The sequence below is a fragment of the Sceloporus undulatus genome, chromosome 5, assembly GCF_019175285.1.
Source record: "Sceloporus undulatus isolate JIND9_A2432 ecotype Alabama chromosome 5, SceUnd_v1.1, whole genome shotgun sequence".
NCBI classification, from domain to species: domain Eukaryota; kingdom Metazoa; phylum Chordata; class Lepidosauria; order Squamata; family Phrynosomatidae; genus Sceloporus; species Sceloporus undulatus.
The window spans coordinates 53,584,657-53,612,407 of NC_056526.1; the positions used below are offsets into that span (position 1 = coordinate 53,584,657).

At 38.0% G+C, this 27,751-nt stretch overlaps 1 protein-coding gene across 5 annotated transcripts in view; it reads left to right on the forward strand.

Annotated features, from left to right (window-relative positions):
• OSBPL8 (oxysterol binding protein like 8) overlaps window positions 1–19,441 on the forward strand; it is a 97,294-nt gene extending 77,853 nt beyond the window's left edge. For all 5 annotated transcript variants that reach the window (XM_042468575.1, XM_042468580.1, XM_042468579.1 and 2 more), the window contains 10 exons: window positions 1,676–1,772; window positions 1,994–2,092; window positions 6,801–6,898; window positions 7,664–7,753; window positions 9,350–9,486; window positions 9,979–10,164; window positions 12,065–12,152; window positions 12,964–13,063; window positions 13,358–13,460; window positions 14,659–19,441. In XM_042468575.1, coding sequence (XP_042324509.1) covers window positions 1,676–1,772; window positions 1,994–2,092; window positions 6,801–6,898; window positions 7,664–7,753; window positions 9,350–9,486; window positions 9,979–10,164; window positions 12,065–12,152; window positions 12,964–13,063; window positions 13,358–13,460; window positions 14,659–14,794 — 1,134 coding nt within the window. In that variant the 3' untranslated portion in view covers window positions 14,795–19,441. The remainder of the gene's footprint in view (window positions 1–1,675; window positions 1,773–1,993; window positions 2,093–6,800; window positions 6,899–7,663; window positions 7,754–9,349; window positions 9,487–9,978; window positions 10,165–12,064; window positions 12,153–12,963; window positions 13,064–13,357; window positions 13,461–14,658) is intronic.
• Window positions 19,442–27,751: the final 8,310 nt, after the last annotated feature.

Genomic DNA, 27,751 nt, shown 5'->3' on the forward strand with positions numbered 1-27,751 from the left:
AGGGAATGAAAAGGAGGGTAGATTTAGATGTAGATGGCAGGGGTGAAGGGAATGAAAAGGAGGGTAGATTTAGATCTGGATGGCAGGGGTGGAGGGAATGAAAAGGAGGGTAGATTTAGATGTAGATGGCAGGGGTGAAGGGAATGAAAAGGATGGTGGATTCAGATCTAGATGGCAGGGATGAATGGAATGAAACGGGAGGCTGGAGGGAAAGATGGGAGCAAAGGAGGGGGCTATTGGAGGCTGGAGGGAGAGATGACAGGAACAATTCACGTGAGGGTTGCATTCACGGGAAAGTGGAACCAGGAAGTGGTCCCCTTCTCCCCCCCCCCCGGAAGCGTAAAAGGTCTTGATGCGTTCAGACCCCCACTGAGCATGCGCAAAGGTGCCAATTCGAATCGTTGAATCCGCATGGTATGTACCGGTGTGGTAATTCAAAGTGCTCTTGCTCCGCTTTGACTCAGGAATCACCACAATTTCATTCTTCACATGTGATAGTTCATCACATGAATTTCCTTGGTTTCAAAGTGACCCCGCTTCACCCTCTCTACGGAAGTGCTTCAAATTGGGCCCCTGTTTCACATGTGATAAGGCCCAATGCCTAGAGACACATCTACTTAAGTTAACCGAGATACTCTTGTAGTTTCAAAGTGTTGCAGGTGCCATTGTTCATGTTCCTTTCTAATGTAAACACATTTCTAATGTAAACACATTCACCTCCCAGTGAACTTCATTTCAAATCTCTATAAGGGCACATGTGAGTTTGCTTTCACATGTGCTTAATGGTTCTCATTTTGGTGTGAAGAGGCTCATGAGCAAATGTGACAAGATTTGACTATCTGAAGGCAGGAGCTGCAGATTGTATATGTCTACCTGCAGGATATGTACAGGCAGCATATTGAGAACTGATTCGTGTAGTTTGATAAGTGTTAGGTATCGCTTTCTTGCATATCACACTTTGAGAAATTTAAGAATTTTTAAGTGCTTACATTCTGTAGCCTGTGGTTGAAGATTCCTCTATAACAGTGGTTCTCAACCTTCCTAATGCCACGACCCTTTAATACAGTTCTTCATGTTGTGTTGACTCCCCAACCATAAAATTATTTTTGTTGCTACTTCATAACTGTAATTTTGCTACTTTTTTCCCAATGGTCTTAGGCGACCCCTGTGAAAAGGTCGTTCGATCCTGAAAGATGTCGCAACCCACATGTTGAGAACCGCTGCTCTAGAAGATAGGGTTTCACAATGGAATATAGATTCCACTAATTGGAGTGTCAGTTCAAGGCTTAAGAGTAAGCAGTGGTTACGATAGAGGGCCAATCTAGTGTAAAAAAACCAACAACTGACAAAAACTAATGTCTTTAATGTGGAGATAAGGCATACAAATGAAAAGGAAGCTTGGAAGCAGAGATGTAGTTCCTGCAGATGACAGTACAGTAATTTCTCCTTCCTGCAGTAAGTGTTGTACCAAATACCCAAGAGGATGTGCTACACCATGTCATGTCCCTCATCTGCAGAGGTCATTGAATCTTTAGCTTAATTATATTATAATTAAACTGATTACTTAGTGAATTTCAAACACTTGAATAAATGTTGAAAAAATCCAATAACTCTACTGCAACTTTGGTTGCTCCCACTGATTTTCATAACAGAACCTGCCTTGTTATTTTTACAGGTATCTCATCATCCCCCCATATCCGCCTTCTATGTAAGCAATCGAAAAGATGGATTTTGCCTTAGTGGTAATATTTTGGCCAAATCCAAGTTCTATGGTGAGTTCTTCAAAAGTTTTATTTTCTTATTTTTCAGTGTCTACAAACATATTCTGCATTTAATTATTCATTTTACAGAGTAAATATGTTTAGGGCATAGAGTAAAAAGAATTATGAATACATTACTCAAAAATAGGTGAGATTGGTATAAAAAGATGGTACAGGCTAGTTCACTTTTTGGGACATGTTTATTTCAATCTCCAATTTTTATTGTCTTTCAGGAAATTCATTATCTGCCATTCTGGATGGTGAAGGGCGACTGCTTTTCCTAAACAGAGGAGAAGAATATATGATAACCATGCCATATGCACATTGTAAAGGTACTGTATTAGGTTTTTTTCCCTCAGGGTTTTATAAATAAGAACGTGGCTTAACCTCTAGCTAAACTAGAGAGGTTTACTATCTAAACCTCTTTCCATCATTTCTACCAATTTCCCCTATCTCTCTGACAATCACAGAGGGGTTAGGAAAGAATTGGATTCTGTTCTGACTTGCCCAGAGGTGTTGATAAAATAGAAATTAGGAGGAGAAATTCCTGTTGTTGCTTTTCTTATTCAAACTTTATCCAAATGAGAGAAATCTGCAAGCTGTCAGTGCTCTCTGGATGACAGAAGACAGCAGCTAAATCTTTTCTTTTCAAGAATCATTGCCAAAGGGCGGGGAGTGGGGGGGGGGTAGAGAATTCTCGCACTGTTTCTGTACTTTTGCAAAGCTAGCAAGCATAGAAAATTACATGTCAGCTGGGTTCTTCTTCATGGTCTCTGTGCCTCACACATGGCTTTGCATCTGTGCAGAGACCACCAGCGGATTCTTTCAGAGCTGAATGGCTTGGCGGGAAATACCCCATCACCTATCACACATGTTAGAGCCTGCCAAGCTACCTCCTCTTCAGTTTTTTCTGTCCGCCGAAAAAATAGGTCTCCTTGGATATCTGTCTCGGCCAAATAACATTTTTCTTGCTAAGTTTTATCTATTATTTGTTTACTTACTGTTTTCCCTATTAAAAAAAGAAGGATTTTTCCTTACTTTACTGCTGAGCCCGCCCGCCCCTTTACCCTTGGGCCTACTTTATTTATTTCTTATTGCCTCCACCTCTCTTTTTAAATGGTGTTCTTCATGTTGTCAAAAAGTTTCCCTTTCTGACACACATGGTGAGCACCTTTTTTTTTCTAGGTAAAGGACATATCATCCAATGTTGTTTGATTTGCAAAGGCTTCACTGCCTAGACCCTCAGGAATCGGGCACAATGCTTCAAAGTCTTTTGCTGGGAGCAATCCTTTAAAGTTTCCACTGCACTTTCTGGAAAATCCACTTTATCTAACATATCGCTCTCTAAACCTAACAAAACAGCCACAATGGGTGTCCCTCAACCATCTTTGGCTTTGCCTTCTGCTCCAGTACCAACAGTTTATTCAGTACCCTCCACCTGGGTACTGACAACCTCTTCAGTACCAACTACAGTACAGCCATCCATATCAGCCCCATTGACCAAAAGGAATTGAAGACCAGTCAGAAGCGTTCTCATTTACTAGATGGCCATGTGGATCCCATGGCTGTGGTGGCTCTGGCCAAGGAGAAAAAGTCAAAAAAGAAACCAACATCTATATGGATTCTAATCCCCTGTCTGACTCTGGGGTTGTTGTGATGCCGTTAGCTCATTCTGGCGGTCACTTCTCCAACCTTTCCATTGGTTGTTCGACACCGCCGTACCCCTCTGGAATTAACTCCTCAGTCCATCAAGAGTACTTGCCATACACATCTGTTTCATATCTGACTTGGTACTGACACAAAGATTTGTGGAGGGAGCATCCCATTTCATATCACTCTTACTCCCCTTCTTATCGGGACCAGTGACATATACTCCCCTTCTTATCGGGACCATTGAGGGGACATTTAATCTCTGCATTGTTATTGAAGTCACCCTCGATCTCCATATCAGTACCAAAGACCTTCGGGGGCCCGTTACAGACGGGCTAGAAAGTACGTGCAGAGCGCGTAAGTAGGGTTAGAAAGGGGCGGTGCTTCTGCACCCTCCTAACCCTAGTGCGCGCTCTGCGCGCACAAAATGGCAGCAGCCGTCCCACACAGCTGCCACCATGAGGACGTCACGGCCGCACCGCCTCTATACGGGGCGGCGCGGATGTGACGTCCTCGCTCCACGCCAGGGCGCTTAGTGCGCCCTTATCACGGAGCAGGAAGGAGCTCCGTTTCGGAGCTCCTTCCTGGTTTGGTCCGCTGGGCGCAGCTTTTACACGGCTGCGCCCAGCGGACCAAAGGAGAAAGGGGCCAAGCGGCCCCTTTCTCGTCCTCCCGGTATCCGTGGGGTGTCCTTGGGGCTTGAAGCCCCAAGGACACCCCTTTCCAGGCTGCGGGGAAGGGGCCTTTTGCTGCTTCCCCGCAGCCCGGAAAGCGGCAGATCAGGGCCTCAGCGGCTGCCGTTCTAGCAGCTGAGGCCCCGATACACTGGGGAAAGGGGCAGGTGCAGACCGCCCCAAACGGGCGGTCTGTAACCTGCCCTAGTATCATTCTCTGTCACCATATCACAGAGAGCATTCTCCACATTAGTTTTTTGTGGGTTTTTCGGGCTATGTGGCCATGTGACTGTTGTTACACTCACGGTCTGGACCCTGATACCGAGTATTCTACTGGTTCAGGGCCTTTCTCAGGCAATAGTACCTTCAGTTTCGGCCTCTGTACTCCCACCTTAACCCACTCCGACATGATGGGGGGCAGGGTATTTCCCACCAGGGAAAGCTTGTTTTATTTCTTCATCAGTAGTAAGAATCTGTCTGAAACTGCTTCTTACTGAACCCATTACCGCAGCAATTAGGCAAGTCATGGGTGCCTTTTTGTTTTTGTTTTTTGTTTTTTCCTTTAGATTAATACAGCTCATGACAAGGACATGTGAAATGATTTTTAGCAATGGAACCTGTAGCATATAACACTAGATTTTTTTTCTAGCAGTAGTATCCCATATCAAGTTGGGATTTGCTTGGAATTTTCTATTTTATTCTGAAATGAGTATAAGAACTGAGGATTCCCTCTATGCATTTTAGACCATGGTGGCTGCTTCAAATTATTTTTTGGAATCCTTTCATTTTATTTGCTGCCTTATGGTAGTATTTTTCCCTTCTCTGTTGAAGCTTTTCTTAGCATATACTCTTGTTACTGCAGAGACCATATTTCAGAATATTCTTTACTGTGTTGAATTGTCTCTATACAAACTTCATACTGTTCTCTAAACCAAGGTGCCTTATTACAGTCTGTCTTTCAACAACAGATAAATTTCATTCCTGAAAGATTGGGTACAATCCAAGTGATCAGTAAAGGAGGGTAGTATTTTGCTTGTTATAAGGAATCATCAACCAGCAGAAGAGCCAACTTTAATCTTTAAAAAATGTTCAGTTAGGTAGGAAGTTGGTCCTTTGCTAAATTTTCAGCTTGCAGATTTGTCAGCATTGGATCTCGTTCCCAAAATGCAAAAGTTCTCCAATAAATAAAGATTTCTATTACAACATTCTGTTACAAAATTACTATTAGAAAATTATTCTTCAGGTGTGACCTGTATTTCTTGTAGGACCGACTAACAGATTATTCTTTAAACTTAATGTCAGATCCTTTATACTCAAGTTAGAATACCTAAATCCTAGTTACAGAATCCAAACTAAATAGTCTTCAGAAAGGCTTAGGTTTTTCATCTGAAAGAAAAATACATTGATAGCTGTAGGACATTTTGAACTATGCACACTGATGGAACATTGTATATTAAAGAAGTAGTACCAGAAGAAAACTTAAGAGGTTGGAGTCATTTTGCATGTCAAAGAATATATACTACAACAACTGCAGAGAGAATAAAGATATAGTATATTATGGCCTCTAACCTTTTTATGAAGGCCCTTTTCTGAGAACCTAGGCCCTAAACAGACCAGTACTTTGTACCGGCCCGGGGGCAAAAGTAGGGCTAGATAGAGCTGGGCATCCACATGCACCCAGCCCTACTTTTCCCACCCATGCGCTATTATGGCACGCGCTCGTCCACATGTGGCACACCATGATGATGCATGGGCGTCAAAGCGCCCAAACGGTGCTGAACAGAAGGGGCATCACTATGGTACTCCTTCTTTCTGCTCCCGAGAGGGAGAGGATCGTTGCCGCGCTGTGTGGCTGCTATTGTTCTTTATCTAACCATCTGCAAATTACTGTTGACTTTAAAAGCCAGACCTTTGCTGCTTAATCAGAATGAAGGCTCCAACCTTCAAGGATTTGCTTGACTGCTTTTATTGTTTGTGGGATGACTATTGCCCCCCTGCTGGCCAGCTGTGTTCACAGTTTGTTAGCTGCTTGTGAGCTTCCATCTTACAATGAACACAGGATTTCTATGTAATGTTTATCTTCCTCTTGCAAATTTACAATCAGTTAAATATTCTGCTATTAATTGTAATGGAATGGCTTGTGCTTTTCTGTCTCGTCTTTGGTTATATAGTTGGCCCTTCTTATACAGTGGTGCCCCGGGATACGAAATGATCGCGTTACGAAATTTCCGGGATACGAAAAAGTTAGATTGGAAAAAACTGTTCCGGGTTACGATATTTTTTTCGGGTTACGAAATTTATTTCGGCGCGAAATTCAAACGCAAAGCGCGGCTAGCGGCTTTCCAGCGCTAACGGAAAGCCTTTTCGGGTTGCGAAATTATCGGGTTACGAACGGAACGGCGGAACGAATTAATTTCGTAACCCGAGGTAGCACTGTACATGGATTTTTTATACACGGATTGAAGCATCCATGGTTTGACAATGTTTTAAAAAAGTATAAATTTCAAATATCAAACCTTGATTTTCCATTTTTATAAGGGACACCATTTTGCTATGTCATTATATTTAATGGGACTTGAGCATACATGGATTTTGTTATACACGGGGAATCTTGGAACCAAACCCTAGCGTATAACAAGGGTCCACTCTATGTAAAAATTGAAAGTACCTGGTGAATTTGTAACAAAGCTAGAAATAAAACTACTTCCTCTTACAGGAATTCTCTATGGTACAATGACTTTGGAGCTTGGGGGAACTGTTAACATCACATGTGAAAAAACTGGATACAGTGCAGCTCTTGAATTCAAACTAAAGGTTAGTTGGAGGATATATTGTGAAACTATATACTTTTTTGAAAACACCAATGTACAAAGTTTGCCATGTTTTTAAGGAACATACCCTTATTGTTGTGTACATTAACATTATTTAACAAATGTTATATTAATGCTTAACAGTAAACTGTATTTTGACTTGCAATGAAAGAGTCACAAGATAGATCCATACTTGTGCTTTTACAAATGGCAGTGCTTCCTCAGTCTCAGAGAGAAATAAGATCCCACAGAAGCTTTCCAACAGAGGAAGAAAGAAGTCTATTTTGCCTTCCTCCATCAGTACCTTCCATGTTAATTCTGGATGGTCTCCCTTCTAGATCAGCTTTTGGGAGGATTCATATGGAAGGTGGACTCCACAAAAGTTGCCATACTCCATACTTTTCCAGTGCCAGCAAAATATTCTGAACACAACTCTGGAGCCAGCCCACACAGCCTTGTACTAGTTATGAAATGTAATACTTAGGCAGCTTGGAGGCAATCCCACTACCTGTGCTATACTTACTCTGTTCTTTTCATGAAGGGGTCACTTCTAGCATGATTTGATTTTGGGGAGGGGGCAAAGACTTAATTTTCTTCAAATATTTCTTATGGATGAGAGTTCAGTGGTTGGTTTCACACAGCATTGATATAATGACAACAAACATAATTGAAATAATTTAAGCTGGTATTTTAGAAATCTACCATCTTATAATGTTTTCTAAAGTGTTTTAAGTGCTACACAGCTAAACAATTTTTTTGTTCTTAATAGCCATTTTTAGGCAACAATGACAATGTTAATCAAATAGTGGGGAAAATTAAACTGGGAAAAGAAGTTCTAGCTACTCTGGAAGGACACTGGGTGAGTTGTACTGTTGTGTTTATTTTATTTATTTTTTTTGTCAAATATTGAACATCTCTTTAAAATTTGTATTGCATTTAAATGTATTATGTGGATGGGTTGAGCAGGAATGCTTCCTACCAATTTCATAATCCTCTCACTGACCTACAGAGTGTGATAATAGTATTTTTAATTTTATTTATTTGTTCCCTGCCCTTTACCCAAAACTATAAAGTTTGTGAAAGGGAATAAAAATCTCCCAAACCAAAAGTAGTCAATGTCAGGATTTACAATAGGTGTTAAGAGAAAGAAGAAACCTGAGATGCCATTTTTGTGATAGCCCTGTTTCCTTGTAACACTGTCAAATCCAAATTTTGTTCACCACTATTGTGACACAGAAGCACAAAAATAGTTTTTATTATTGCCATACATTTATAAATGAGTTTGCAGTTTTATGTTCTTTTAAGCAGAACATTTATTGCAAAGGAAAAGAAAAAGTGAAAATGAGGTCTGGAAGTACATGAAAAAGGGCAGATAGGGTAAGAGTTGAGCTATTAGGGCTCAGAGAGGCAGCTAGTAAAATGAGCATGGAGCGAAAAGAACGAATAATAGGTTTTGCTCCACTCACTTTCACTAATTGTTCATTAAATCATGGGTGATTAATGAGGTTCATAAGCAAGGAACCGTTTATGGCAGCACTATGTTAATACAGCAGAAGATGATCATTCCAGACAAGGAAAGTATTAGAAAATATTGATCAATAGTGGAGCCTTTCCACAATAAATAGGAGCGTTGTGAGAACTCATTGCATCATACTGTGCAACAATAGCTAGTGTCTTAAGTAGTATTTTCTTGACTGAAATTCTTATAAATATAAAAGAAGCCCAATCATTCCCTTATAACACATCAGTGAGTTCCAAGTGTTGTTGTTTTTTTAAATTTAGACTATATCCCACTCTTCAGCCCAAAGGCTCTCAGACTAGCTTACAGATACTTAATTTGACAGTCCCCTTCCATCAGACTTACAATCTAAAAAGACATGACACAAAAGGAGAAGGAAATAGCAGTGGGGAAGGATATCAAGTCCAGGAGATACTGCTGGTTCTTCTCACCTTCCAAGGCTAATACAGTGAATGAAGTGAATGAAGAGAGGGTCTTTTTTCTGCTTCTGGGACTAAGTATGATGAAGTTGTGCTTGCTTCTTTTTCTCTCCTTCTGAGGCCAGGGTGGTGGCAGTTAAGATAGCGGAAGAGATTGAGAGATGGAAGTGGTAGGACATTACATGAAAATTTCACTTGTATGGGTAGAAACTGATTAGAAGAAAAAGGCAAAATTCAATTGATTGGTCACTTGGCAAAAGCCTATGAAAATAGTTATATTTTGCCAAAGGTCAGTATTCAACTGAAACATAATATATCCATCCCCTTAAGTCAGGTTCTTACTGTTGAAATAAGATCTGTTTTCAAACATGACTTTCTGCTGTCCACATCCAAACTGGCACAACATCTTCCTTGATTGCAAAAAGTGACTTTTGGAAGGAAACTTTTGTTCTTAATGACTCTGTAAAATTGTTAACTACTTGACTATTCAAGTAATTTAATATGTTAAACATTTCAGGACAGTGAAGTTATTATTAGGGACAAAAAGACAGAAGTTTCAGAGACATTCTGGAATCCAACACCTGAAATCAAACAGTGCAGATTAAGAAGATACACAGTGAAGTTTGAGGAGCAAGGTGACTTTGAGTCAGAGAGGTAAGTGTACTCTAAGCCTGTATTAACCCACAGCAAGGCTCATATTGTTAATGGCTGAGTAGAGAGGGTGGAGGATGGAAGATACAGCCTAGCAAAAGAATGCAGAAATTTTGACACTTATTTCTAGCAAACTAAAGTAAGTGTGTGTGTGTTTGTGAGAGTGAGAGAGAGAGAGAGAGAGTTCTTCATCTTGAGTGTTGAATATTTTTATGTGTTTATATTTTTGCTAGTGTTTTCTTTAATTGATCTTTATATTTTATTGTTGTTACTTTCTGGTTTTATTATACTGTATTGGATTTATATTTCAATGTGAATAGTTTTATTTGAACATGTATATATCATCCTGGAATTCTATAAAGAAGCAAAATGAAATAACAATTTTAAAAAATCTGTCAGATTCCTCTGTTCTGACAATGCAATAAAAATAAATTTGCAATGAACATTTTGAGTAGTTTTAAAAATGTTTGCAACATTATTGTTCTTTTCTGATAGACTTTGGCAACATGTGACTCAAGCTATAAACAACAAAGACCAAACAGAAGCAACTCATGAGAAATGCATTTTGGAAGAAGCTCAGCGAAAAGCTGCCAAAGAAAGGAAAGCCCACGATGAAGAGTGGGTATGCAGGCTATTTGAGCCAGATCCACTCACGGGAGAATGGAATTACAGATATGCAGAGTGAGTTATAGAAGCCAGTAGGTGTTAGTGCTCTTTATTCAAGATACTAGCAAACAAATTGAAAAAAATCACATACTGCATAGTGGTCGCTATCTAAGACAGCTTTGAAAATACTTAACTCTGCATTGGATTGTCTCCAATATTATTGATGCCCATTTATTTATTCTATGACTGTAGAAAAAAACAGTTGGTCCTGTATCAGATTCTTCAAATGATATGCAACATGTATATTTGGCTCACAAATGTACAGCAGTTAACAGCTGGTTGTTTGTGTCAACACAACATCACCTGTTAATTTATTTCACATGAATCATCAGTTGTAATTGAAAATCTTTACAGAACCATAAAGTATGTAACATCTTAGGAATGTCCACTTTCTTGTTTAATGAAAAGCTCTTTATGAAGTTTCTTTAACCTTTTAATTTCCTGAAGGTGTAACACGTATAATCACAATTAAGACATAACCAGTTTGGAATGTTGCATTCCTATTCTGCTTATGACCTTCCTATAGGAAACTGGCTGGCTACAGTAAGAACAGAATGATGGACTAGATAGGCCTTTGGTCTGATCTCTTTTTATATTCTTGTGATCACAGTAAATGTCATCATTACAGTGTCTAATTTGCTTTCATTTTAACCTACTGTTGGCTTAAAATGAATGCTTACAAAGATGTCTAACACTACAAGACCAGTTTCCTTTGTTGTGAGTGGTAATGATGGAAGAGAGAAGTTGAACATTGAGACTTTGATTTTGTCCTAGAGACTGAAAGCACTTAAGTTGATGTTCCCATTTATTCAGTGAACTTCCCAGTCCTACAGCACCTGATTGTAGTGGAACTGGGTCCTTTTCAGTTTTTATCACTGCCACTTATTTTTCGAAAGAGGAAGCTACACATACATATAATTTTCTTCTGGGTTTTGTATGCTGCTTGGGTTAAGATTATTGTTATATCTTTGAGGAGGTGTTCCAAGAGGGAAGAGAAGAAATATGATGCTCTTTTTTAAAAAAATTCACCTGGCTTTGGGATATTTTTTCCCTTTGACTCTTAGTTGCATAATTTTTGCTGTGAGTTGCTGTACCCAATATCTTCGATCCAGAATATTCTTCTCATAATTATAAGTATTCCTAATGTTCATGGCACACACATCTCATCCAGAGGAATATTTCCTGGTGAATCAGAAGGTATCTTTGAATCTTGTTATCTCCCTCCTCCCCAAACAACTCTCATGTGACGAGTGTGAAAAGTGGAACTGTCAGAATACAACTACCCACCTTCCAGAACATCCTTAGTGGAATTCTGTTCAAGGAGACCACATACTGATAGGGGAAACAATTGACTCAACAAATATGTGATACCTTTAAGGAACTTCGTAATGATTCAACCCGTTTTCATCCTTAGATTAAAAGACCATTAAAATAATGGTTATGATACATAAAAATGATTGACATTGACAACATTAGCCTTTCATATGAGATGCTAATACCCTTTCTGAAACCCATTGTGGGCTGAAGGGGAACAGGATTTGAATTCCTACTTAGCCATGGAAACCTGAGAGTGGCCTTGGCAAGGTGCATGCAATCCCAGAGGAAGGCAATGGCACACACTCTCAGCTTCAGAAGAAGGCAAAGGCAAACAAATCTTGCCAAGAAAACTTCATGATAGGCTCACCTTAGGGATGCCATAATGAGTTGAAGGCATGATACAGCAACAACCCTGAACAAACCCTATGACAAATTTGCCTTAGGGTTACCATAGGTCAGAAACAACTTGAAGACATATAACAGCAACAATAAATATCCTTCAGTTTGAAATGTTTATAAAAGAAGCTTTCCTGGAGGTAACATGATTGAAATTGTACCCTTCTTGGTCTATTTAATTTACACTGTTTGTTGTCCACAGCACAAGACCATGGGATCCACTGAATGATATGATACAGTTTGAAAAAGATGGTGCCATTCAAACAAAAGTCAGACATCGAACACCAATGGTATGGCCTTTTGGGGTTTATTTTTGTACAGTGGAGCCTTCCCATCTTCGGGGTTCAGTTCGCCTCCCACTGCAGATGGGGAAAGCAGCAGATGGTTGCATGCCATTTTATTCAGTGGATAGTGACATGCACACATCGGCATGTCCATACTATCATTGAATAATATGTGGTGTGGTGATCAATGAACAGTCAAATCCACAGATCCCTAGCCTGCTGATGCAGCAAGTCCACTGTATTAAGTAAGGTGAAAAGAACAGAAGATTTCCTTTAGGATTCAAACTTGAACACATCATACTTTTTGTTCCGCTGATAATAACAGTAAAATTTTGATAGCAGCCTGCTTTCATGGGTGACAAGTAAAAAATGTGCATTGTGTAACTGAACAGAGGAAGTTGAACTTCTCTACTTCTATTCTAAAACATGATCAGCTTTGTTAATAAGTAATAACTTAATAAGTGAAAGTAATTCCTTCCTGTCCTTGGCTATCACTTTTCTTGCCTGTCAGTTCTAAGCAAATTGTCAACCAATCTCCCATTGTACTATAACAGGTACTTTATCTAAATTGGGGTTGATGCAGACCTCCTGCTGTATGAACAAAAAGACCCATTTTGTTCACAGACGGAACTAGGCTTTTGATAGATTCCTCTCACAGGCAAAAGAGGGAAGACCATGCCTGGAAGTTTCAGAAAGGGAAATTAGAGAAAATTTCCAGCCTGCCATCTTTCTCAGTGTTCATAGAATTTTGATAAGCATGTCTAGATTCAGTCTTCTGTTTCTGAGCAAATAAGCATTATGGGTTTATTAATTACAGGTTAGCGTTGCAAAAATAAAGAGGTCTGCAAAGTCAAAGAAAGGGGAGTGTGGGTTTTCCTCACCAGAACCTGATAATCAGGATTCATCTGGCAGTGAAGGTGAGTTCTGCATCAGTTCATCCTAGCCTTTTTGAATTTTTCAGTGCATGTATTAGGAGTGCCGTAAACAAATGCCATTATTTTATTCTTGTTTTGTCTAAAGGATTTTGCATTGTAACATAACATAATTTGAGGTTTTTTACAGTTTTCTGCTCTGATTTATTTTTAAAAAACTAAGAAAAAGAGAGAGAATTTGCCTGGTATTGCTTGGTGAATTTTTTTAAAAGCCCTTGGATATAATTTACATGATTTGTATCCTTCGCTTACTGTACATTCTTTGAATTATTTGTGAAGCGCAACTCAAGCATAATACAAGAATCCGAAAAAAGACACTCGATCTTGGTGAACTACAAAGTGCCATTGAATCTATAAGGGAGACACAGGAAGATATACGGAGGTAGGTTTTGTATTTATATATTTACAAATAAAGATTTATTATAAAAACAAATATGTATTATTTAAAAATAAAATGCCTTTTATTTTTACCATGAATGTTTGGCTTAAAATGGATGAGCAAGTGTGGACGATTATTTGCTTTTGACCTACAACTCCCATCAACCCTAGTCAGTATAGTCAATGGTGAAAGATTATGGGAATTGCAGTCCAAAAGCATATGGAGAGCCACAGTAGAACACATCCACTTTAAAATAATCAATACTAAATTATAGAGGAATCAACACATTGGATTATTTTCTTTTCAAGGTATGAATCAGGCTTTTTTTGTGAGTATGAGCTGTCTCTGATCAGTTTCCTTGTAACTGTAGATTAGTCTAGGAGAATTCATTTATTTTGTTTTTGTATTTATTAGAATGAAGGGGAAACGTTTTTCTTTTCCTTGTGCGACTTTACAATGACTTTAGTACCTGCAAAGGGCCATGGGAACTAACTGATATTTTACCTACAATAGATATAGAACAAGGTTAATTTTGGTATAAACTGCAGGTGCTCATGGAATATTACAAAATGCTTTATTTTATCCTAGAGTTTGTCTGCTTTCTTGGTAACTTGGTGATTTACAGTAAATTCAACAAATGAAAAAAAAATAGTTTATTATTTAGACTGATTAAAATTTACAGACCTAAAAATATTTAATTCCATTTTATTCACCTAAATAAGGAGTCAGCGTGTTTGTTACCCAAGCTGTTAAAGTTGAATTGAAGTCTACAACTAAAGAGACGGCCACTATTTTTGTTGTTTAATCTTGAATGTCATCATTTTTCTTTTTGCTTTTACATTCAGAATAGCTAGGCAGTATGTATTATATTTTACAAATGTTAGTTTGTAGCAGATAGCCAAAGTATTTTGTGTCAGGACCTTGAAGGCACAGTCCACATGATAGTGCTAATTCTGGTGAAACGAATACCTCCTGAGCTCCTTAGGATTTCTGCGTTATGTAGAAACTTTGCCAAAGCTTCTACTGTGTCATGTTACACTGACAGAAACCATTACTTTACCCTTGAACTTTACTATTAATTTCTTCAGTAGCTGAAACAATTAAGCTAACAGCCAGTTCTCAGTCTAACACCCATGCATTCATTATGTGATATATTATTGGCAAACTATAAATTTATCATCCTCATTTTTATGTCTTGTAGGGACATCACTGCTCTAAGAACCCGAATGACTACAAGCGCACCACCACCAGATAGTAACTTTTTTCAGTTCAAGCACTATGTCTTCATTTTGCTAATGATTCTCCTGCAGCTTATGATCAATTACTTGTTTAAATAGAATGCCTGGATGGAAGACTATATGAAGTGGAATGATTATGTTCTTCGTGGGACCATATTTTAAGCTTGGGTTGGCTTCAAATAAGGCAATATTTTCTAAACACAGGAGCCATGAAGATTCAGGCCTTTGCCTCAAAAGCTTGTTCTCACATGGAGCAATGTCGGTTATATTCTGTCTTAGCCAGAAGACGTGGAAGATGCTTATGTGCCAGTAACTTTCTCTTTGCATTTCTCATATGCTGGATAACTGCCTTGCATATTCTAAAGTGTTGTTACGCTGCAGTGATAAATACCAATATACAACATATCAATATGGCCATTGATGACATCTTTTTCATTTGACCATATACTGTCCATTGTCCATAAAAAGTGAATTTAAGTGCAGCATTTGTTCGAAGTTTAATGAGATTTTAATTCATTAGGAAGATTACACCCAATCTAGAAAATTTAATAATTGTTCAAAGATTGAACTATTCAGCTATTTATTGCCATTAAAAATATTAAGCTATTAGTCCATCAACATTTCATTAACCCTGCAGCATTTCAGTGATTGTTATTTGTCAAATGTTTCATTAGTTTATGAAAATGGAGTTTACTTGTAGCATTAGTGAGTTAATTATAACAATCCTGGGTAACACACAAATAGCTTTGCCTGTCGCAACAGTATTTGTAAATAGTCTTTCTAAATAGCATCTCCTCTTGACAAACTGCTGCAGTAGAAGCACTTTGAGATGCAAAGAGTGGGGGCAGTGATGGAGTTCCTGAGTATGAAAAAAGAAGGGCTCTACTGCATTGGTGGGTAGTGGTGAGGTGTCCAAGTACCCATCTTCAGGTCCTCTGCATCCTGTAATGGCCACATCCTCACCATTTTGGTGAAAACTTAAGTGACTTCTGGATACATTTTTTTTCACTGCTTTTGGGGTGCTGTGGGGACTAAAACAGTGAAAAGGAGAATAATTGTGCCTTCTGGAGGTCATTGGATACAGAATTCCACTTTGTTGATTTTTTCATGTTTTGTTTTGTTTTTTGTTGGAGAGCAAGAGGCCTGATATCCTGACCTAGGCTGTATGTAGGCCACAGGATATCGTACTATACTGAAAAATATAAAGGATTTTCTGCATTTTGGCTTCTTGTGATGTTGTATATAATTTCTTTGAATATTGGACTTATGTAATATACAGGTTTGCTTAGCACCCTCATACTTCCAAGAATAATGGGTCAAATCCAGTTAATCTGCCACCCAAGAACTGTTTAGCAGCATTAGCAACTTTTTAATGATGTTTTAGGTGCCCCAGATCTGAGTATATTAATGGAGCTCACTGTATACAAAAACATAGATTTAATGTGTTGTTTCTGTAAATGAGAACACCCATTTTGTAAATTGGACTCAATTGTTAACCATTAAATTCTGGAAGGTAGATCAGTTTCTACTTGTATTAGTCCTTTTCTGTTTACATGTCAAAGATAGTAGTCATTAAATATACATGGCAATACACAGTATAGCAGAAATCTTCAGCCTTCTATTATAACAACTATAAGCCTTTCAATATGGGGATGGAAATTGTTCAGCTCTCCAGATGTTGGACTGCAAATCCCACCATTCCTCATGTTTGGCTATATTTGCTAGGGGTGCTAGAAGTTGCAGTCCAACAACACTGTGCAGCTGGAGAGCTGCATAATTCTGTCCCTGGCTCAAGATAGATAGATAGATAGATAGATTGCAGTACACAGTACAGTATGGACTCTGTATCTGCAGGGGATATGTTACTGGACTTAGTGTGGAAATAATAGCGAACCCTATTGAAATAAATTACTTCTGGAAGAAGTTGACCATAGAGTTGTGCTGGAAGACCTACAGATTCCTAGAGAGAACACCTCTTTAGGCATTTTAGGTCCTCCACCGCAACTCTTATGGTCAACCTATACTGGAAGCATACCATAAAATCACTCTGAAAATGCCTAGAGAGAACATATTTTTTTCAGATGTGGGTAAGTCCTGCAGATACAGGGTCATACTGTACACATTTCAGTTTGGGATTCAGTAGTTTTAAGAAAATGTGTTTTTATACTGCCCAAAATGATGTTAGCGAGATAAAATACCTGCTTTCAAATTTGACTTATTTATGAAGATATGCATTTCTAATTAAAATTTGCATATATTTATACAGTATCTCTCCTTTTGCCTTGTGGACTTCTTGCCAAATCCTTTTTTTTAAAAATGAAATATAATGAGCAACTTTTCTCCCGATTATGTGGTTTCTATAGTGCAGTGCAATTCATAACAAATAGTTAAGTTTTTACTTAAAAAAAGAAATAACTATAGCAAAAGAAATAACATTTATATTCTGCTTTGTCTTTATTTGTAAGCATTTGGGACAATTAGCTATTCATTCTGCAACAACCGTCAAACTGAAATATTTAACTTGCTTCTGATGCTTTGGCCCTATCTGTTGTTGTGCATGTATGCCATACCCTGTCTTTATCTGCTTGTCTCCTTTTGTGAATTTCTTTTGTGAGGCATAGCTAGAAAAACTGTATCAATGCTTTCTTTTATTGGACAAGTGAGTGAATTTTATTAGACAAGGAATGGTGTTAGATTTCAACTCCAGTCTATCACCCTTAACTATGAAGACTAAGGTGTTGGGAGTTGCAATCCAACACCTGAAGGGTTGTTTCTCCCCATCATTGTTTTAGGCATTTTCAGTGGTAAGAAAGCAAATGGTTTTTAAACCTTCTATGACAACATTAAATTACATGAATCATCTTCTCTGTCAGATACAGAAAAGCACATTTAATGCCCAAATCCCTACGTTGTTCCTACATTTGATTCCTAGTGTGAGGTGAAAAAATAATTTGTTGCCTGATTACTTTTTACATGGTATGATTGAGTATGGTTCTAGTTTATGAAATGTTTCTTCATATACAATACTTAGTCATGTGTAATAACCTTAAATTCCTTCAGATTGACTGTTTTCTGCACAAAGCTTTAAAGAAACTTTGATTGTACAGTTTGAGGGCAATGACTCTTTAGTAACGTTTAGTATTTAAAGAAAAGTACTTGATTATGTATGGTTCTCCTTGTACATAAGTAGACAATATTCAGAATTGCTTGTTACTGCCATATTCATGGCTGTTTGTTTAAAATAAGTGCACTATAAGCCTTTAATATGTCCTGCAACCATTACCATTAACGTAACTATAAAAATGTCTGTAAAATGGAGTCCTGGCAATAGATAATGTTTCTTGTATCTCACATGATAGGTTAGTTGTTACCTGTTATTAGGCATCTCTTAATTATACAGCATGCTTGCTTTTCATGAAAACCTCACTCAGACAGCTAACCTGTAACAGTGATCTAATCATTTACAGTTCACTGCCCTTCTGTGCCTTTGGGGAAGAATCTTGCCAATTCAATGTTACAAAGTAGAATGAGAGTTAAAATACATTTGTCTCATCTACCTTTATGGTAGTCAACTGCTTTAACTGCTATTTCATCCTCATGATTTTTATTCTATTGTAAATAGGATATATTATCTGCTAAACTGAGAGATTACTGTATTTCTCCTGTATCCTCAATTTTGGGGCGTCTTTTGAGAGCAGGCTATCAGATACTTGAGAATTGTAATAGTGCCTTGATGGAGTTAGGTGTGTATATAAAAAGATGTTATGAAGGTTGTGTCATATCTTTTTTAATGAAAGTTCTTATATTTCCAGTATTAACTTTCAGAATAAATGTTTATAAAAAGGTATGGCACAACTATAGAAATACACATCAAGTTATTTTTCTGTCAATTAGTAATACGTGGACCGAACAGGATGTCTAAATTTTGGTGTATCGTGAAGCCATAATTCTTTGTTTGTGATACCACAAAATAGCCATAAAAACCCTATAACGTCACAGACAAACAATTTTGGCTTTACTTTTGTTTTCATGGATAAAAACATTCTAAGAAAATAAACTTGTAAGCATGTGTGGAGGAAAATAATTGGGAATCAAAAGGAAATTGGAAAATATCACTTCCAGTAATAAGCATATTTAATGGATTTAAAGTTTGGCTCAAATTCGGAAAACACTTTTTAAATATACAACCTTCTGTTAATACTGAAGTCGTCTTCACTTCCTTCTAGATTCTGAACCTCACAGTTTTCACTAACATTTTTTTACTTCTCCTTCCTGCTCCTCCTCCTTTTCCTCTTTTTATTTGAACATATTGCTTGGATTTTTATACTGTTACACTTTTTTAAACTGCGAACAGTTTGTTGTACTTAAGCTGTATAGGACCAGTGTTTAACCAATGAATACAATATATGTAAAGAAAAGGCAGAAGTAATGACTGAATGTGAATGCACTTACTCAAATTTATTTATAGGAAACCCTATTCCTGTAAGGTGTTTGTTTCTGCATATCATGTAAAATAGCATTGTTGTTGTTGCACTGTATTTTTAAAAAACAAAATCATGCTGCATGCAGTGTGATAAAAGAAACAAGTAATTCCTTTGAAAGAACAGGAAATTGTGTGTTGCATGCTTAATGTACAGTTCAGTTCAACAACTTGTTTAAACGACCGTTTATAAATTAAAAGCTCTATCACTGGTCAGTAGTTTTGTACAATTAAAGAACTAGAATAAAGAGCTGTGATCAAAACAATACTTTGAGTTATTATTTGAATGTCTGAAACTTAAATTAAAACCATTCACTAATCATTTAGTATAATGTGATTTGAATAATGTGTCCCACACTATCCAGAGGAAACACAATACATAGATCAAGGATAGCCCATGGACAACTTCAGCATCATTGAGTCTTATAACAGAAGGCACACATCCTCACCATTCTGATGAGGCAGAAATAGTCTCAGAGCTATCCTGGCCAATTTAGGAATAGTGTTGCCATGTTCAGTATCCTAAATCAAGAGGCTATATGAAATCTCAATCTGCAGAGTTTCCTTACAAAGTAGGGAAGAGCCCTGCAGTATTTGCAAACTGCTTTTAATTTTCCTTCAAAACACTGAGTATGGATAGTTAGTATACAAGGAGGAGAGATAGATCCTTAATTTGGAAATCACTTTCTTAAGTCTAATTCGGTATTATATTGATTGATGATAAATCAACATAGAGAAATAGACTGAACAGAGAGAAATACTGACTACCTAATATTTACATTAATACAGAAATATTAAAATTAATTCCACTAATTTTAGTCTGAAACAAAGTATCTTTCTTCATGCCAAGGTCATGGGTCTAAACTAAGACATTCCTCAGGCAAAATGAGACAGTTTATACACAAAGCCATTTGTATTGTTATTTGTCCCAGAAAGATCTGGCATGTTTTGGAGAGTTAGATTCCAATCTGATAGAAGAGTTACTCGGGTTTGGTCCAGTGCATACACAGATGCACGGTAACACATCTCCTTCATAAAAGTAAGTTATAAGCGGTGAGATGTCTGGGTTTCTTTTCTCTCAGACCAATTGTCTGGATTCAGGCAATACAATCAGGCAAAACAATATTCATGGTAGCTTGCTCATTTTGGGGATCACACACAAAAAAAAACAACTGGAGAAGTAAGAAATTCAAGAAAGAAACAGATTGCAGAGTTTGCACTTCTTTGAAATATTGCAAAATTACATCAAGCCCTACTCCTGGTTAGCAGAGGGGAGGTATTTCTATAATGTTACTCAAAGTGCCAAGAACTAGAGCTTTTCCCACCCTCTGAGCCCAATGTGGGATGCATGAGGTGAGATCCAACAGAAAGGAACCTTCTACCCTGATGCTCCACTGTGTACCTAGTTTTTTTGGCTGCTAGGACTGTGAGTTTCCATAATACCTGAGTATTATGGGCAATGTCTGTCCTCTAGATCCATGATGGCGAACCCATGGCACATGTGGCACGCAACTCCATTTCACCAGGCACAGTGGCAGGCAAGGGGAGGAACAGGTAAGTGCACCCCTGTGGCTCCTCCCCGGTGTTTCTTTATCAAGCAGGAATTCACAAAGCAGGAAGGGTGAAACAGAAGCTGGAAAGGGAGAAGATCTGAAGTTAACAAGCCATGTTGTCTGGGATAGAACAGGAAAGAAGGGAATGCTGACTCGCCCAGTCATTTTATGTGAGATTATTTTGTTCCATTTTCACCTATAGCAAACCCCAGGCTCCCTGCAGGTTCTAAATTTGTATCTCAACAATGGCCCATTAGTAATATAGCTAGAAATGATAAGTCATGCTTTGGGCTATATAAGATAATAACAGTAAAAGCAAATTCCTAAGCATTTTCAATTCTTGCATAAAAAGAGGATCTGTTTGCCAGCAGAGGGTATCTGAGTTGCCATTGCATTACTGTCTGCTTTGCCTTGCAAAACAATTCCAGTTATCAATTTGAAATGTGCTGCTAAGCACTCCCATTTCTAGTGGATACAGAAAAAGAACTTTAACTTTACCTCAGAATCATCTTGGAAAATAAGAGATCTGAATACATTTTTAAAAGCTATTTTGTTTTATAAAAATTTAAAAATAGAATCACTGGATTGTAAATCTCAGTTGTCTTACTTCTACAGTAAGCATAAGGGCCTCTGATCATTGGCCTGATTGCTGGCATTAGACTACCACAGAAATTTAGGCGAAAACATTTGGATGTCTGTCTGCACAAAACCCCAAGCAGGGTGCTGGCTGGACAATAAAACCAAAATACAGGGGCTGCAATTTTGTGCAAACATATATAGGATGATCCCCCTTGGGCACAGTAGGACTTCCTTCTGAATACATGATTAAACTGTTGAACACTATGAACTGTACCTTCCTTCTAAAAATTATTCCAGCAAGATTCAATGCAGTCAATCCAAGTTTTGTTCCTATTAGAAGGGGGAAAAGTCAACTACAAGTTTTTGTGAATCCAGCAACTTTTGATTAATTTACTCATCATGGGTTTATCTGAGTAAATACAGCACATATTAGAAGGCAGTATTGATCTTTGTATAGGATTTCTGCTGTGAAGCAGTGAATAGTAGCTTGTGTATTTTTATGTTCAAACCTGAGTCACTTTTGCATTGGAAGCTTCATTTTTATTTTCTGTGAGAACTAAATATTGTGAATGCCCTTCTGGCAACTGGTAATGCTTGTAAGATGTAGAATCTTACCTGAAATGTTACACTGAGTCACCCTAATTCTCACCCTTTTGCAAGATTCAATGAGTGTATCTACACTGTAGAAATAATGAAGTTTGGCACAATCAAAGTTACATCCTCTGGAATCCTGGGAACTGTAGGTCTTTTTACAAAGTCTTTAGCCTTCTTTGCCAGAGAGACCACACACCCCAGAATTCAGTAGAATATAGCCATGGCATTAAAGTACAGTACATTATTTCTACAATATAGATACACCCAATATTACTTTCCACTCAGTGCCCCCAGGCTAAGGTTTGTAGTGGTTTCTGTGTTCAAACACTATGTTCATACCCTTGTGCCTTTGCATTGGAGTAGGCAACGATGGACTTTGAGATGCTGTTGGCCTACCACTCCCAGTGGCCCCAGCTAGCACAGCTAGAGGTGAGGGATAATGGTACAGTTTTTGATACTGTCCAAAAAAGTCTAGAAAGCTACAGTTGCCCACCTCTACACAACTGGACCAAAAGTGAAGTTACAGGTTATGCAGGTGATATAAACAAGAGCCTGAGGGGTCAGAGAAAGAACATCAACAGTTGTAAGGGAAAGAAAAATAAGATGTGGTTAAAGGAGAATAACTGTGCTATTGATGGACACATTTCCAAACATATTTCCTTCTACTACTTTCAACTTAGCGTTGCTATCAAAGCTGCAAGAAAATGTATCAAAACTGCTCACCAATTTTGTCTTTTGTTTCATCTTAAGTTAGAGGAAAGTTTGAGATCTAAGCAGTCCTTCAGATGATGTTGGGCTGCAGCTCCTACCCAACATAGCCTGCAGTAAGGAAAAAGGAGTTGTAATCCAATAGCATCTGGAGGAACTCACACATCCCATCCTTGGGCTACACACTACTCTAAGAAGGAATAGAATTCAACAGAAATTCTTTGTCTTTTAACTACCCAGAGACAGTTAATATTTGATTAGCTTTCCAGTTTAGTTGTATCAGGGAGGTGGAGCTGCAGTTAGGCATTGTTTTGTCATCTCCGATACAATACAGGAAAACTTACTGAAAGGCCTGAAATATGTATGGTTCCTTTCTGTTTTGCTCTGCAGAGCAGGTGGTTATTTATATCAGTAGGGTGAAAGAGCTTATAAATACCTTCCAGTACCACAGTCCCAATAAAATATCAGGGAACAGAATGACCTGGCTGCTAACTTTAAAAAAGGGTTGCGGGTGGGGAGACGGTGATCATGGGTTTCTTACATCATATATATGTGCATCTGTAATAATAAAGAGGGAAAATGTATTTGTTTCTGCTATAGATCCAAAACCTATAAAAAGTATAGCCACGAGAAAGTCGGTATGGATACTAAGGGGATCCTGGGAATGTATACATTGGAATTATTTTTTAATGCATTATTTAATTTCACCCATTAAAATCTGCCTGTTGTCTGCAGTGTCACCTTCAGTCTCCAGATGGCAGAATTCCCAAACCTTCCCTCTAAACCAAAGTCAAGCGGTAGACAGGAGTTGCCTTACTTTAACTTGTATCCCACTCCATTCAATTGACAGACTCCTTTTTTTTTTTTTTTTACTGTAAAAAACACCTTTTGGAAAACTCCCATTCCACTTACTAAGTAGTTTCCTTTCTGCCTATCTCAGCTACCATTTATTATTCCTGTCTCTACCCCACAGAAGCATAGCCCTCATTAAAATGCACAGCTCTTCTTTTCATATAACATCTTACTTGCTTCTTCACCTTCGCTAGAACAGTTAACTGCTATTGAAATCCAGGCAATTCAGAACAAGCTGTGACCAAATTTTTCCAGTACAAACATGGACTCAGGAGGAACAATCCCATCTGTTACCATTATCTTTATTGAGAGTTATTTGGAAACGTAAACAATTGCACATATATCTTCTGTCTCTGTTCTGAGATGAGCAATATAGTCAGGGTCCCAGGTTTCTTGTGCACCAAAATCAGATGTAGAATTGATCAAATGTTAAGAGCTGAATGCATGCTGAATAATAATATGGAAATAAAGCAAGATGAAGGATACAAGACTGCTTTCCATCACAGTTATAGTCATTACATGATTCAGTCCTAGGAGAGAAATGTTTATTCAGCCACTGGATGCTAGTCATCCAAAGAAAACCCCCACATCCATGTGTGCAAAACAAAAGCCAATAAACCATGGGTAGGATCTGACAGTGTACTTTCATTGGCAAAGTGTTAGAAGCCAGCCAGAACCAGGAGGGAATGATCCCCAACACCACCATAAGCTTCTGTAGATCTCCAAAATTGACTCTAGAGGACTGGGACCTCCCCCCCCCCCAAAAAAAAATCTGGTTTTGGGTAATGCACCATAGTGCTGGATTTATCCACAGTGGTGGGGAAACTGTTACTGAACTAAAGTTCCAATTGCCTTACAGTTTTTTTAAGGAAACACTATATGTCACTATAAAATATATATGTATGGGCAGTCAAGTTGCCTGTTGACTTATGGTGACCCTATCAATTTCACAGGGTTTTCTTAGACAAGGAATACTCAGAGGTGGTTTTTGCCCGTTTCTTCCTCTGAAATGTAGTTTACAGGCACCTGATAAGATTTGTTTGTGGTGTCCCATCCAATAGCATCTTAAAAACATTGCATCAGATTTAACCAGCTGGCCAGTTGAATCTACCAAATTCAGCCAGTTGCATCTGCCAAATGCAGCAGTAGTGGAAGTAGCATCACAAAGCTGGAGAGAATTTGAATTCTTGATCATGTCAGCTTCTTACCGTAATTCATTGACTTCTAATTGTAAACAAATTGGTGTCTATGGATAGTTTCAAAATCAGACACTAGGGCTCCAGAAAAAGGGTTATCAGTCTGGAATAAACTGTCAATTAGATTAAAAATACAGAGTTTTAACACAAAAAATTAAGATTGTTTAGATTGCTAAACCTTAGAAGTAGGAAACTACTCTGACAGTGCAATGCTGAGCATGTTTACTCAGAAATGTGCAAGGCTACATTTCTAAAATATGCACACTTACTAAGCCTCTTTAAACACAGTAGGTCTTATCTCTGAGGAAACATACATAGGATTGTTCTGATAATAACCAATGTCCCACCCAGCATCAGCTTTTCAAATCTTAGTTTTCAAACCTTTTTATTCTAGTGATTGAGCATATTATGAATTCAACACAAAATATGCATCAAAGGGGAATTAGTAATAATTCACAAATTGATGGGTTCCAATTGCCAGTTGTAAAGCACAGGATTCTAGAACAATACAGCAAACAATAAAATACTCAGGGAGTGACACACATCTCAAACAAAGAAGAACAAAGAGCTAATTCAAAATACAAACATAAATATCCATTATGATTTTGAGAACGGGGATGAAAAGACTCAATATTTGCTAGGCATTAAATTGAATGTTGAATGTTGAAGGAGTGGCCATAAAAGGATTTGTTCTTGAAAGCAGCTGAAAATGAAATCATGTTATATAACAATGCTGTGATTTGCTCGGAGCAGTACTTTTGACTCTCCTCCCCAATTTAATAGTGTGATCTGTACTGTTGCTATGCAAGACTGTTGTAAAAGCATTCGAAGCACTGAAAGATCTGTGGCCTAATTTTGCTAATAATCTGTGGAGCTCTCCTCTTGACCTCCCTTCCAACATCATGTGCATATGTTCTGTCTAGTTGTCATAAGTCAATATTTATCTTCTTTACTGCAATTTGGGGGAAAAACTGATCGAAGTCACAACAGCATATGTTTGCTATAAGACTCTAGTATAAAACATTGTACTACTGACCCTTCCAAAAGGGTCAGTAGTACTAATCACACAGACACTAGCAATAAATCCCAAATCTCTAAATTGATGTGGATTGTGCTAGAGTGCTCATGTGCCCTCCTTTGGGTTTTCTACAGAGCTTGGAAAGATTACTTTTGGAGACTAAAACTCCCCAAATCCCACCATCTACATGGCCATGAGGGGGGATTTGGGGAGTTGTTTTGTCCAAATAAAGTAGCCCTGTAGAAAACTCAAATAAGGAGTTCTGACCATTTTAGACGAATGGAGGACACAGATTTGCAAAAGAACACACACTGTTTTATATATAGGGACTGATGCAAGTTTAGGGACAGCTAGTCCTAATGTAAAGAGAATTATAATGTATCTGACCACAGTAGTGGAAGGCTGTGGCCAGACAATCTCTTTGCTTGCTTGGTTACTCTGCCGCTGGCTTGGTGTTCAGGATTGATGGGCTACTTCAGAGCACCCTTGGCCTGCTCTGCATTTTCTGACATTTGCATGGAAGCCTATTAGTAGTCCCAGAGCAGACCAACTGAATCAATGGAATTTACATAAGCATTGACTCACCATTCAGTGTTATTCAATGGGACAAGCTACTGAACTTCCAATAGGATTAAAATCTTAATCTTTAAATTGAACCTCACCATAGAACTCCTTCAAACACAGGATACATTCAGACAGAGCACTCTCCAATGTAAAGTAGGACACATGGCTAGGATTGCCAAATACTAGACTAGTGCATCTATATTGTGGAAATAATGCAGTTTGACATCATTATTATTATTATTATTATTATTATTAATATCCCAGTCCTCCAAACAATTGAGGCAGCTTACATTAAAATAAACCAATAAAATACAATATCAATACGATATCATATAATAACATTGTAACCCTACCCCTTCCTTAACCCTCCTGTCAGTAATAATAAAATATAATTAAATTATCAGTTATTAAAACAAGCATTAATAATTAAATAATTAACAATTACTTTAACTGTCATGGCGCTATCCTACAGGATCCTGGGATTTGTAGTTTTACAAGGCACGAGCACTCTTTGACAGAGAAGGCTAAAGACCTTGTCAAACTACAAATCTCAGGATTCCATAGAATGGAGCTCTCATGGCATAGTGGTTCGTGTGTTTGGAGATGAGGGTTTGATTCTATGCTAAAACATAAAAACCCACTGAGTAACCCTGAGCAAATCACTCAGCCTCAGTGTCAGAGGATGGCAATGGCAAACTCCCTCTGAAGAAACCTGCCATGAAAACACCTTAGGGTCACCATCAGTCAAAAATTACTTAGTGGAGTACAATAGCAACAATGGCAGTACCAGCCATTCCCCAGGGATGCCATTTCTCAATGTGTATTCCATAGATCTGCTGTGGATAAATGATATATATTTTTAATTATGAATCAAGAAAAAAATAGTATAGATATTGAGGAAAGGTGTAGCTTCCAAATGGAAGTTCAGTGAATAGCACCATGTAGACATTCTGCGGTTTTCTTTTCCACCCTCATATAGCACTCATAATATCTGCAAGGACATGAAGCCATCTTAAAAGAGCAAACATGTTTCCTAGTCCTGGTTTTTGGAATTATTGTTGCTGCTGCCAGCAGCTGAAGATGCAGATCCCGCAGCTACTGAGAGGAAAAGATTAATATACAGATAACTTCTCCTATGGAGCTAAAAAGAGGAATCAGGAGCTTTGAAATGCTAATAACTGGATCAGATGTTAGACAAGTTTCAGGGGAATGCATTTCTAAAGCCATCCCGCCTGATCTGATTTTATATTGCTTAATTAATGTATGAGGCACGAATTTCACTGGCTAAGCATTATTTAGCAGAGTTGCTGAGTGGAATAACTCCTGTCTGGTAGAGCGAATTTGAGGAATTTAAACTACATTGCCCAGTTCTATGTTTTCTTTGTTTTTGTTTTTTAAGTAATATATATGTGAAAAATGCTCCAAAACAATGTGTGTGTATAAACCAGAGACTGCTATCTTCATCATCTTTCAGCTTGGCCTTGAGGCTTGGCCTTGAATTAGATGACAAAC